Below are 14,042 nucleotides of genomic sequence, written 5' to 3' on the forward strand. Positions count from 1 at the left end.
ATGCTAGCTACAGATTGCCACACACGTGTATGGCCAGCTGCAGGGGAAGAGCCTGTGTGAGCAAGCTTTTACACATGGTCGTGTGGACATCAGCATCAGCATGACCAGTTAGTTGTCCTGACTGTGCAAATACCTACAAGCAACTTGCTAGGTTACTTGTACAAGTAGCTTTTTCTCTTCAGGCAAACACGTGGATGTTTCTTGGGGAGAAAGCGTCCTCCAAAAGAAGAGGCAGAGGCAGGAGTAAGACTCAGATGACATTATTCCTGTGATGTGTATTTTTTTCAATATATCTACTGAAATTGTAAGCTCTGATCTACCCCCCCGCCCCCCGCCATTTCTGGAATTCTCTCTTGCCTGACAGACTTTCTTTACGTGATCTGCTTGATGAGGAAAGAAGGTTTCTTATGTACAACCGGCCTCAAAATAAGATTTTTTAGTGCTGCTTTAATTTTACAACACAGTTTTAACAGCAAATGGGAAACCAGTTATTTATACAAACGATAATCTGTGTGTGGAAAGCCATATTGCAACAGCTGCAACAAATGAAACAATAATGCAAAACACAGCAGTGGCATAACCTATGTAATCCTGGATTTTATCCTTATATCTGCCTTTATAACTCTAAGGTTGTTGATAACTATGTGAAGTTAAACGTCATTTAAATAAAATCTGGTAATCACAATGTACAATGGTCACTGACTAGAAGTTGAGGAACAAGTGCTTAATTTGGGGACTTTTTAAAAAAGATCCTGACCTGTGGCCTTTCTAAGTGTTGCCCAGATCATAAATCATATAACCAGTCATTCTTCTTGTAACTAATGTTCTCAAAACAAACCACAAGGCACCAAAAGAATTTGTCATGGTGCAGGGAGCATGCCTCCACACACAGATACCGCTTTGTTACAGTGTATTGCTTTGGCCTCAAAAATCCTTAGACAATGCTGCAAACTTTAGCTTGTGCCACAACTCCAAGCTTTTGCAGTTTCTTCTAATCCGTTGTATTGGATTAATTATATTTTGATTTTCTATGTTGTTTTTAAGGTAGATTTTCATGGACTAAATAAAATGCAAATAGTTCATTCTTGTGTTGTGATTTCTTGGGGGTGTGGTGCCTATGGAATTGCAGTACCGGGATCTGTGCTTGAGCAGAATGATTTTGGATGCCCCCAGAGCTTTAGTCAGGGAACTGATTTTTATTTTATACTTTTAAAAAAGGGGGTGACCATAAAATCACACCATTATTCAGGACAACATGCACCAGTTGGGTTAAATACATTAATGGTCTAGCAAGAACATCTGGAGAACTATTTAAAGCTCTGCCTACAGTTCCGAAACTCCTTGGTAAATGGCAGATAGAGATGTTGTTCGGGCCGTTTCAATTTGATGGTGGCACCAAGTTTTTAGGAGGTCTTTCCCTATGCAGTTCTGGATGGAATCGTTTTGAAGTAGATTCCATACTAATTAAGAAACGTTTAAGTATGCAGTTTTAGGATCAAGAGATATTTATATTTAGAATAGGTAACAATTGTCATCTTTGATCCCCACCAGCCAAATAAATTGAGGCTGCTTTCCTTGTGCTCTTGCCAGTAGTAACAGCACATATAATACATAATGCCCAAGATGATTTCCAGGGTAATGATTCTGTGTTTTAGTGATGTTATGAAACATTATTACATTTTGGCTAATTTTGAAGAACAGAAAGGAACCTGATCACTTGGTAATTAATAGTTATTGTTGTGGAACAAATAACACTAATGTGATGAAATTTTCTTGGCATAAATACTCCTTCAGGTTTAACAATCATATGGATGAGTCCATGTAGTTTTCTTGGCAGCAGTATGGCTAAAATCCCCTAGTAGTTTCCCATCCATGTTATAACTAGGTTTGAGCCTTCTTAGCTTCTAAGCTTTAGCATTTATTTTATCTCCTTTACCCTGAATTTCTTGGCATTGGAGTTGCAACTATATTTTGCAGTGGTACAACAGCCATAATTCTTCATCCACATTTATTAGTGAGTGCAGCAGCTTGGCCTTTATGTGAAAATAAGCCGGGGGGGGGATACTGTTTTACTTCAATACTTCTGTAACATCTGATAGGTTTGGGAGCATATTGGCTATGGAAAGAGAACAATTTTTCCATTTATTTTTCTTTTCCTGCCTCCACATTTTAACATTTCAGTGAGGGAATGGTTGATTATTTTTGATGGAAAAAAGTAATGACCACTACTTATATCCAGCTTTGAGGTTATAAATTAAACCAAGACAGCTAACAAAGCACCGTGAACAATCACAATGTCTTCACCAAATTATTTATTACCCTCTTCAGGAAGTTAATGTTCCATTTATATTTTTCAGCCTCCTTTTCCAGATATGCAACTAAATTTAGCAGTAAATTGAGAATTTGTATATTTTTCCTGTATTTTATTATATTTCCTGTATCCATTATTGTAAGACAGGCAAATACCTACCACCTACCCACCCACTCCAAGATCTTCAGCAAAAGAGAAGATTTCATCAAAGTAAAATCTGTCTGAATTTTTCAATTTCAGTCTTAATTCCAGAGGCCAAAGAAATCTCGGATCACTTCTAGTATGTACTCAGACTGACTCCTGCTGCTGTGAAAGGGAAGCCACTGAAAATACTGAAGTTAATGTAAACCATGAAGATAATTAGGCCAAATATTAAGATTTTGAGTTTTATTCTGCTATTCACAAAATAAAATGCATTTCAGTCTGTTCTGCTACCTTTTTACTCTTTCCACCACTGATCATTTCGAGAGATTTTGTCTACCTCAGACACCTTTACTGAATGAACCCAGTAATATGAGAGAATATTACTTGGTTCCAATAATCACCTAAGAACAAGATCAGTTGTCATGAAACCGGATCCCACCAAATATAACTAATTTAGGATGCAACTTAACACACATGGAACTGTGCTGTTAAATTGCAATTAACATTTTGAAGCTGAAAGCTCTCAAATCTTGTCATATAGCCAGATTATAGGATATAGGTTTAGTTTTTTAACAGGTTTGGAGGGGTTTTATTTGTTTAGTGGAGCCAAGCAAAGGATACCCACAACTGTAGTCTGAAACAGCCCATCTTGACAGTTGGCTTCTGCTGCATGCATAGACTGAATGAAACTCTTAGGACCACTGGCTTTAATTTCTTAAGTCCCTAACAAGCATAGGGCAGTGTACCCGCGAAAGGTTTGCCTGCTATCTGCCACTTGGTCTGTACGTCAGCCTTTCCCAGAGCTATGCTGGAACAATTGACATAATTATCAGCCAGCATGGGGAAAATTGCTCTTGGCTGAAATACAGCTACTGTACTACTGATGTGATCTTGTGGGCCTACTGGGAATTCCACCCTTGTCACATATCTGTATAACCAGAAGGGGATGGTCCTGCATGGCCCTCCCTATGATGTAGTACTTCAATTCCAATTAGCTCTAACCAGTGTGAATAAGCTGAAGATAACGGGGGTTGCTGACCCACCATATGTGGAGCATTACAGGTTGCTTATCCTCAGCTATGCAGATGGCAATAATTTGATGGCAAGGGGAACCGGAACATTTCCATTTATTTAGGAAGTAAGCTAAACCCTGCTAACCGTGCGTGGCTATTTCCATGCACCCTCCTAAATCCTGTGCTTAAAATATGAACCCCGAAGACTTCTCTTCTAGATTTCTGAACTGTAACTTCACTTGATAGATACTTAATAATGTATCACACTTTCCTATTGCCCAATCTTATCGCCTCATGGTAGGACAGCTACATTTCACATGCCCATTATTAGAATTGAGTTTGAATTGCAGAAATACAGGTTTAAGATGGGTCACAAGAATCCAAGGACAGCCATGTGTTGTTATACACCTAATTGTGTAGTGTTCCTGAGCTGCACAAGGTTTGCTTCTCCAGCACCGATTGCTGCTCCTGCTTCAGCACAGAATTAGTTGCCAGTATCAGTGCCAGAGACCTTTTTGTCATGTTGGAAGTCCTGAGTTCAAAGGTCTGCACCATATGTGCAGGGATGGAATATGATAAATCACTTCTGACTTGACAAAAATCAAAATTTTATACCGTTTTTATTCTGTGAAATAAAGTATAAAAACTTACAAACTGGAGAACATAGCTAGACACAAAATAGGATGATACTTAAACAAAACATGTATACAAGAGCAGAGCAGTATCTGCTCCCCTTTCTCCCCCATCAAAATACTTGCCTGCATTTCTGGTGGGATTTTATAAAACACTTGTGTCAATTTAGGTTTTTTAGGCTACTGGAGAATATCCGTATTATTTATATATAAAGATAAAAATCAACAACTTGATTTTGAATTGGTGGGTAGACTGTCCATAGCAAAGTGACTGTACAATGTGTCCCCTTTATTTGTTTCATACTTTGCTAGACTGGAACCTAAGAAAATGTAACATAAAGAACAAAGAGGTTGCCACTTGAAGTTCCACTGTTACCTGAAAACCAACCATGATACAATTTTGTCATTCTTCTATTTTGCTCTGTTATAAAAGGAGGCCAGTAATTAAATATCATTAAGATCAGATTCTATTTCTCTTAATTTTCACAAATTAATCAAGTAAATTCAGATGACTGCTTTGATTGTTTTTCCTTTTTTCTGCATCTCAAAACGGGCTGAAAACTGTTACTCCCAGAGGGAGTTAGGTAGAAGGACTACCATGTACACTTCTTCTCATTGATTTCTTTCAGGTTTTGAGTGATAATACACTTCAACATTATTTTTTTCCATTCAATGAGATATAAATATTCATATGGCCTGGTGCAATTTAAATATGCTTCTAAAAAGAGTATTTTTCTCTGATGTTAAAAACTGTTCAGTTGTTCAAAACCAGTGGTCAATTTCTTTGAAAAGGGTGCATGCATACATTTGCCTGAAGTACATACATTTGTGCATGCACACAGGCACACACATTATGCATATAAAACGATTGCCATCACATTATTACTGCTATTTTAGTAAAATCTGAACCTAAGCACATTTTGCTTGGAAGTTTGAGCCCCACGGATGGGATTTACTGCCAACTCAAGTGTGCTTGGGGTCATAATCTTAGTCATACACTTTGTGAATGGACATAATATCAATTGACTGATCTGGAAATAAACATTTGTCAAAAATAGTGCAGGTTAAAAAAAATGGATCCTTGCTTCCATTAACGGAATTTCTGAGCATTTGTAAAATGACTAATAGACATAACTATAAGCATTTAACTTGGGGAATTCCATTTCTTTAACTAGTCTTCTTCTAACAGGTAATTGGTTGTGAGAATAAACAATTGTAACTTGACCAACATACATTTTACTTTCTTTTTCTCACCTCACTTCTCAGTGCACTCAAGCATAATTAAACAGTCTTTCAAATTGTTTACAGTCCTGTTACTGAACCATTTTATCACCATAGCATAGTTTATAGGATCTGGTAGGGATCCATTAAAATCAATAGTTACAATTTGATATAATACCCTTTATTAATGTTAGGCTTTTACTGGGAAAAGGGACAGAATCAGACTTCCTTTCATGTCAGTGTAGTTATGGTGGGGGGGAGGGGAGGAAGATAAGTCGAATAAAAAAATATGAATAAAACAAACGTAACGTTTTCTTTAAAAAAACAAGTTTCACAGTCAGTCTAACAATACTGCTTCCTGTTCTTTTTTGATAGAGTCTAAAACTGAATGATCACTCTCTGTGGTTTCAGCATCTCCCCCGCTTAGCAGAATGGACCTCTCCTCTTCCAAAGTAAAAACAGAGTTCTGACTTTGGCAAGAATGTTTGACAACTTCGTTAGGCGTGGAGAATGTCTTGTCACACAAGTTGCACTTATAGGGTTTGTTGGTCTGCACTAACAGGTTGTCCATTTGGTTGCCTTCCTCGAAGGTACAGAGCTCCAGAGTCTGCTTGTCCACCATGGTGTAGGTGTCCATGCTTTGGTTGAGACATACATGCCTAGCAGCCTGATTGGCCCGGCAGAAACTTTTGTCACAAGTACTGCACTTGAAAGGCTTGCCAGTATGTATGTACATGTGCTCTCTCCAGTGGCTTTTCTGGATGAATTTGCGTCCACAAATGGAACACTCGTACTTTCGCCTTTTCACTTCTCTTTCTTGGTCTGCCTGCTCCAAGTTGTCGATATCAGCGATATCGGAGGGCGGAGGGGTTTCTGCTTGCTGCTGCCCGTCAATTATTGGTGAATCTGAGATCTGCTGCAGCTCACTGTCACTGATCATTCCAGCTTCAGGCACTTCCATGGCATCTTTTTCAGGAGCATTATTACAAAGAGATAAGGGAATGCTACTCTCTCCATGCTGGTTGGATGCGAAGGGCACTCCTGTGTGAATTTGGAGATGCTCACGTAAGCTACTTCGCAAATTGAAACGTCGACCACAAAGGTGGCAGGCATAATATTTGGGAAAACTTCCATTCTTTTTCATTATGCTTGGCTTAACGTGTGCTATTGTGAGGGAGGCAGGTTGATCATCTGAGGAAGAGGCTTCCATATTAGTTTCATCTCCTGGCGAAGGATGAGAAGCAGCTGATACTAACTCTGGAGACAGTGAAGACTGCAGTGGGTCAGAGGGAGCCATATTTGTTGGGGGCACTTGAGGCAAACTTGGCGGTGGTATCTGGGATAGCTGGGAGGCTTCATGCACTTGTTCCTGGTTCACTCTCGAAAGCTGGGGCCGTGCTTCTCGCAAAGGCTTGTCAGGTGCTGTCACTGCCTTTGTGGGATTTCTTGCTTGGTGATCTGCAATTTGAATACCATATAATGACGATGCCAATGGGAAAACTTGCTCTGGGTGTGCAAAGTTTCCTTGGCTGGCAAGACTAGCCTCCTGAATCAGCGGATAAGCGTGCAAGAATTTTATCCCTTGCTCTAGTCGAACGGGATCTATCAGCTGAGGTGCCATCTTTCCAGTGTACATCAAATGCAAGAGGTAACTGAAAATATCTGGCTGTATGTCAGCTGCCTTCAAACGGACACATTCACTGCAAAAAAAGATGTTAAAATGTTATTGAAGAAAAAGGGGAGAAAACGTCTAAAGGTGTATAACAGTATTTATTCAAGGCAGCAATACTGAAAGTGTTATCCCCTATATGCCAGGAGTGAGCAGACCTTGGGGCCCAGAAAGCACGAGCTTTCCTCCTCTTTACACATGTATACACAGAATAGTTCCCTCCCTCTGCATATTGCTCACTGTCACTACATTTCTGCACCCACTGAAATACAGCAATTTCATCATGGAAATACTTTTGCAGCATCAACATAGGCAAACAAGATGGTAGGGAGTCTGGGAACTGCCTTCAGGTCTTCCAACAGAGGGTCACAAGCAATCTGTGGGCCATCCATCCCTTTAATACATACTGATAAGGAAGTAAGTCTCACTGACCTCAGCAGAGTTTTCTTCTGAGTAATTAGGTATAGGACTGTGCTACAATATTAAAGATAATCACTTAAGGAATATTGTGTATTTATTGCAATACTTGTTTAAAAGATGATTGAGAGTTGCTTTTGCTGTCCCTTCAGATTTCAATGTGAAGAAATAAAAGACAATTTGCACTAAGCCAGTTTTAGGGAAATAACACTGTAACACATTTGATTTTTTTAAAAAAGTTATTTGGTTCAGGAAGTACAAATGAATGCAGTAGCTAATAGTACCACACAAACACTTAAGCATCAAAAATGAAATACAAAACTTCCTATATTTAGACAATTGGGATTTGCCACTTATTTGATCCCTTAGGAATCAGCTGAGGTGTTCCATTCTCACAGATACATAATATTTAATAATGAGGACCTGGGTCTCTACAGCCAACTCTTCAACAAGTCCTTAAATATATTTAACAGCAGACCTTATGCATCTGAGAGATACACAATTTGTTTGAATGGAGCATAGGAGTGTGTTAACAGCATATCTTTATAAATCAAATGTTCGTGACTTCTTGAAGAATTCAGTACTTTCAGCTGCCAGGAATAAACAAATGGAACACAGTTCCTGTTTCTGAATCTCCTAATAGTAAAGACTGGAGATGAAGAATACTGATGCATAGGGGAACAAAATGTACCATAGACATCTGTTCAGCTTGTCACAAATATCTGTAATCTCAACTGCTGTGAATGAAGTCGGTGATTAAATCATTCTATTTTTTTCATGCGGCATGTTTTTATTCCATTTCAGACAATGATTACTTCTTAAAGTGACTCACAACAAAAACAGAAGCAGGCCAACCTTCAGGGTTACTATTTAAAAAGGCAAGGCACACAAGAGAAAAGGATGAGAAATACAGATGGCAAACAGTTCTTCAAGCTCATTTTGACATCTGTATCCAGCTCAGGCCAGGCTGATCTCTCCTTACTGGTTATCTTCTCTGAACAGCAACTGGTAGCCTTAACTTCTCTCAGCTGATGGATGATTTCACTATGTGTTGCGTTTGAATTCACAATCTGACTGGAAAGGACTAAGAAAGCTTTATAGCTTCTCCTATGGCCAATTTAAAGAGTAAGTTGGGTTCCTCCTGGGAATGGGATGGGTGGGTACATTAACACTCAGTTCCCTGGCCAATAATGAAATTGTAATTTATCCTTAAAGAAACATCTTCAGGGTTACAGTGGGTGAGTCTGGGTCATAAACCAAGTACCAATGAAGTTAGCAAGGCTTAAATTATAATTGCCTTAAATGATCTGCAGACTGCACTATAGGTTACTTATTAAGGTGGGTAAAGGAACTCCATACTAAATGTTTGGCAATTTCTCTAGACAGTTTTAGCTCAACTAACTGAAATTTTACAGTAATTTTATATATCTATATATATATAGTACCTGCTTTGATGAACAAACAACATCTTGAAGTAGTTGGAAAAAGAGGCAAGGACGGATTTGTGTGCCTTAAAGTACACATCACCAATAGCAACTGTGCAGTCACACAGGAAACCAAACTCCCTCTGAGCATTAAGCTGCTGTAGAAGAATAAGTCCATGGTTGGCCAAATCCATCTTTTAAAATCTGTAAAGTAGATAAAGTTCATGAAAACAAATTTCCTTAAAGATTCTATCAGAGGCCCAAAGAACCTGAAACTTGGAAGAGTGCAATTCACAGGTACTAAAACCATTTATCCGATTTTTATAGCCACCTATTTTGCAACTGCAACTCAGAGCAATGAACATACAAGTAGTTCTCACTTAACAACCCTACTTGGGAGCAGAATTTCCATCGCTAAGCAAAGTGGTCACTAGGTAAAACATCATGTGACTGCACTGCTTAGTGATGGCAGTTCCAGTAGCCCAGTTGCAGTTGTTAGGTGAGGACTTCACGCTTCTCCTGCCCTGCCACTCTCACCTCTGCTTTGACCTTCTCTGCCCTTTTGGGAGCCTGCACTCCACCACCACTTACCCCTGCTGCCCCCAGCTGCCCTTCGCCTCTTCTTCCTCCTGCTGCTGACAAGACACACCTGACTGAGGCAGCTGCTGGCCCTTTGCAAGGCCTCATGGAGGGCCAGTAGCTGCCTTGGCCAGGCACACCTCATCAGCAGCGGGAGGAAGAAGAGGCGAAGAGCAGCTGGAGGTGGCGGCAGGGGTAGGTGGCTGCAGTGGAATGCATGGTGCCCAAAAGGACAGAGATGGTGGGGGAGATAGGTGGGGGGACTTGAAGCACACACTGTGGCTGTAAATCTGGGCAGGAGGCCAAGCACCCAAATTTTAATCACGTGACTGTAGGGGCGCTGCATGGCTGTAACTTTGAGGACGGGCCGTAATTACCATTTATTCAGTGCTGTGGTAACTTTGAACAGTCACTGAATGAATGGTCGTTAAGTGAGGACTACGTGTAGGATTAAAACCAACAAAGGCAATAAAAGCAAGAACAACCGATTATAACAGAATTGTAACATAACAGTGCTCATTACCTATTTGCTAGCAATGTATCGACAGATTTCATACAAAAAAGTCAAATTTATTCAAAGACATCACGTTAATAGAAAAACTTGAGTTTGTAGTCAGGTTGAACTAGAATAATTAAAAAATTGAGAGCAAATGAGTGAAGGTTTAGATTTGCATTAGAATATACATGCACAGATTCAGAATATTAAAAGAGTATATATTTGGAAATGCTTTGTGGGATCAAGAGAATTAGAATTTCCAAATATTTGTAGGAGTCCTGAATATACATATATCTAAATGCCGGTAGTGAACTATCTGGATTAGTTTTTCAGCTATGCTTTTATATTTCATTTTATATTTTTTTAATGCATCCTCCACCACAGCAAATTCAACCAACTATGCAGGAAAACTTCCAGCAAACGGGAAAATGAATTATGATTTAGATAAAAATCACAGCATTCCATTTGAGGTTAAATTAAAAATAAAATCAAGCACATCTGCTTTCTGGGTTACTCGTAAATTCACAATTGTTCGAATTCATAGGCAACATCTAACATTAAATAAGGGAGGAATCTCTCTTAATAGTTGTGAGGGCATCACTGCTTCTCCGCCCGGAAAAAGCAGCATCCAGAACAGGGGGAATCAAAATTCAACAGCGTCTTCCGCCCCAGGAGAAAACCCAGAGCATTTTCCGATCAGAGAGGCTGACCCTCCCTTTGGAGAGAGGAACTTCTCGCCAAGCGCCAACAAAAAAAACAGCCTGGTGATAACCGCTCAGGAGGCTGCAAACCCTCGCAGACACCAGCGGGGCCAGCAAACAGCAGCCTACAGCGGTGGAGGACCGCAAGCTTCGTTCCGCTCCCGCCCCCGCCCCCGCGGTGAATCACACTGTGACTGCCCGCCGGCGTCTCCTATTGGCTGCCCGCGGAGCAAAAGGGGCAGGCAGCGAGGCCAGCGCGCGCCGCCGTTTCGGCCCCGCCTTCTCTTCTGCGCAGGCGACGCGAAGCCGCCACGTGCGCGCACACGCAACGCACGGAGGCGGCGGGGCGTACGGACGGCGGCGCGAGGCGACGTAAGCAGCGCGAGCGAGCGGGCTGGGGCGCCTAGGCGCGCGAGAGACGGGAACCGCCGCTGTCGCCAGGGCCGCCTAGGCTGCTGAGGAGACGCAGACGGAGCCGCCCACCCTCACCCCCTCCTTTCCTCTCTCTCTGCCTCCCTCCCTCCCTTTCCCGCTCCGCGCGGCTGCCTCGGCGCCTGCCCCTCCCCCTTCCTCCTAGGCCGGGCTGTTGCTGCCGCGGGTGAGAGAAAAAGGGGAAAGGCCGCTACCCAGCTCCGCGAGGGCGTTCAGGGCCAAGCCAAGCCCGGATCAGACCAGGCTCTGCCAGGGCGGGAGCTTCTTTCGCAGCCCCAACCGGGCGACCTCTCCCTCTTCTCCCCGAGGCGGCCGCCTCCACCGGCGCCATTTCGGGGTCTCGGCTGAGAAAGCCTCCTCCGGGCCCGGGGAGTCCCCTGCCTTTCCTCCGGGTCTGGACCTGGCCTACCCGACCGCCAGCACAATGGTGGGGCGGGAGGGGGGAAGAGCAATGGGCCTCCGCTCTCGCGCCGCCACGCGCCCCCTCCCCTCTTCCCCTCCCTGCCGCCGCCCCCCCGCCCCTCTCCCGCGCCTTCTCCAGGGATGGGGGGGGCAGGCGGCACTTACCTGGCTCGCGCTTTCGGGGGGGGCCGCGGTCTCCGCGAGCCCAGGAGCAGCAGCAGCGCCAACAACGGAGTCAGCGCGGCGGCGGCGGCTTTTCCTGTCCGGTTACGTTAGGGTCACATGACCGAGAGCGGAGCAGAGAGGCTGTAGCGAGGAGCCCCCGCCGGGGAGAGACGGGGGGGGAGGCGGCGACGAGCGCTGTGGCGGCAACAGCAGCAGGAGCCTCCCCTCCCCCGCTTTCCTCCTTTGCCGCCTGCTTGGCTGGCTGGCTTCGCCTCTTGGCGCGCGCCGCTTGCAGCGAGCGGGATGCAGGCCGCACCGGCTGGGCTCAGCACTCGCGGGCGCCTTGCTATGGCGGCGGCGGCGGCAGTAGCGCTTGCGGGGGGGGCGCGACGAAATGAGGGACCTTCTTCGCGACTTGGTTCTTTAAAGCTTCGCTCCGTTCTCCCTGTTTTCATGCCTTCCGTTGCTCTGATACAGGTGGGAAAGAAGCGGTGGCCAGAAGAGAAGTAAGGTGCACTTGGTTAGAAAAGAGGGAGAGGGGTAATTTTACCTTCTGCGGGTGGTCCTTACCTTGATTTGGCTTTTTATGATACTGCTGTGACACATTAAAAATGATTTGCATCTGAGTATTTCTAAAGTACACATTTAAGTAGTCTAAACTTTAATACCAAATCTCACTTCTCAGTGCAGAGGTCAAATAACATGGATTTGAACTTACTAAACTTATTTGAAGTTTATCCCTTTCAGCAATACATACTTATGGTGAGAAATGTTTTGATTTTTTTTAAAAGTCTAATGCATTTATCTCTTGCTTAATTGAAAGAATAGTATGCTGTTGATAATACAGGTTATTTAGATGTGTGTAAGTGCAGAATTGCTTGCTTTTTAGCTGGTGAAATTATTTCTTTGATGGATAGCAGTAACCCTGTAGTTTGAAAAAAAAGTAATATTGTATGGTTTCATAGCAGGAAATATGCAATACATAAAACTGCTCATACTTAATTTCTTACCAAAAAACCCCTTCTGAACTTTTAAGCAAAATGGTAGTGGAGTTAATGGTTATAAATGTGATGTGTAAATGGGGTGATCTGCACTAAAGTAAACAAGAGCCTTTGCCTCTGAAGTTAAAAATATTGTATACAATGCTGTAGCAGTTTTTTCTATTAGGTTTGCTCAAGAGAGTCTCCCCTTTAGTAGGGCTCAATAGTATGAATAGGATTGTGGTTCTGGAGTATAGTTTGATGTTTTTCCCCCAGAAAAAAATGGGGGCATTTGTTCTTAGCATTGATAAATCACTGAACTTGCTTTTGATCTATAAATTGCTTTCTTTTAGAGCTTAAGCAGCTGTTTCTGCTTTTTACTAGTCTGTGGTGGCTATACTTCATTTTTTATTCTGTTTACAGATATGTAATCAGATTTTCCCTTTCATATTTAATTATATTGAGGAAAGACTTGCATGTGATTCTACACATGCTGTTCAAAAGTGAGTCCTTTTGAGTTTAGTAAGTTACACTGAGGTTAGTATGTGTAAGAGTACAAACTTAGTTTCTTAATAAATGTTAAACAGACCTTACTGGTTTGCTCTGGCTTTCCTGGTAGGAACCTGTAACATTAAAGCTGGGGAAGGGTTCTGTGTTGAAAAAGACAGAGTTGTATGATTTGATAGCTAAGATTGTTATGTGTATACTGTTTTTGTTTCAAGTAGTTGACTTTTTAACTGTCATAGGCAAAGAACTAATAACATCTGAGAATGAGTGGATTATTGAAACTCAGCTTCAGATTTACAGATCTAATCCACAGGAATTTAATTGGATCAGTACTGCTAATTTCATTACAAATACAGAGGGTCTATGAAAGTTTGAATACTTCACTCTGACTTATGCATTGAGTTTTAATATTTTGTATGATTAAGATTCAGATACCTGTATAATAGTGACAGTTTTGTGCTTAAACTTAATTTATGGTTGCAGTTTTAACCTCTGTTTTATTTACAGCTTTTTCTTCCCTAGCCCTTTATCTTCCATTTCAGTATGGATCTATGGCCACAGATCATGTTGAAATTCAGCTGCAAAGTGGCCAGTTTGGGGTAGTACTATTTATTGCTATTCTGAACAAAAAAGGGTGGAAAGGTTCAAAGTAAGATGTATAATATAATTTCTGCCCTTAATACTTCCCATGAGCTATGCAGAAAAGTTGTGCTTACCTTTTCTGGGCTGCCCACCTGGTCTTTACTAAAGTACCAACAAGAGCAATTTATTTTCCTTTTTAAAAAAAATAGTGTGTAGCCTTTCATTTAATTAAAACCTTTTAAAAAGCAAATATGCTGTTCACTTCTGGTGGGTACATGGGCACAACCATGCGGTTTCTTAACAATAGAGAAGTAATTACCCATTGCTTCCTTCCACTATGTTATACCTTCCTAGTCTAGTTGTAAGG

At 41.9% G+C, this 14,042-nt stretch overlaps 1 protein-coding gene across 1 annotated transcript; it reads right to left on the bottom strand.

Moving 5' to 3' along the window:
• Nucleotides 1–3,914: 3,914 nt before the first annotated feature.
• Nucleotides 3,915–11,739, bottom strand: ZBTB2 (zinc finger and BTB domain containing 2). Its single transcript, XM_088142069.1, has 3 exons — nucleotides 11,607–11,739; nucleotides 8,853–9,035; nucleotides 3,915–7,021 (listed from the first exon to the last, which is right to left on the bottom strand). Exons 2-3 carry the CDS (start codon nucleotides 9,023–9,025, stop codon nucleotides 5,659–5,661), a joined length of 1,536 nt encoding a protein of 511 aa, XP_087998195.1. The 5' UTR covers nucleotides 9,026–9,035; nucleotides 11,607–11,739; the 3' UTR covers nucleotides 3,915–5,658.
• Nucleotides 11,740–14,042: the final 2,303 nt, after the last annotated feature.

This window comes from Python bivittatus, unplaced genomic scaffold (genome assembly GCF_059951505.1).
Source record: "Python bivittatus isolate LINGU-HERP-01145 unplaced genomic scaffold, Pbiv_v1 ctg000020_np1212, whole genome shotgun sequence".
Classification (NCBI taxonomy): domain Eukaryota; kingdom Metazoa; phylum Chordata; class Lepidosauria; order Squamata; family Pythonidae; genus Python; species Python bivittatus.

Bases quoted from the DNA above. Each gene is read 5' to 3' on its own strand.
- ZBTB2 (XM_088142069.1), bottom strand. From the start codon at position 9,025: ATGGATTTGGCCAACCATGGACTTATTCTTCTACAGCAGCTTAATGCT. The intron at 7,022-8,852 runs GTACTATATATA...CTTTTTTTGCAG, and splicing joins TTGTTTGTTCATCAAAGCAG to TGAATGTGTCCGTTTGAAGG.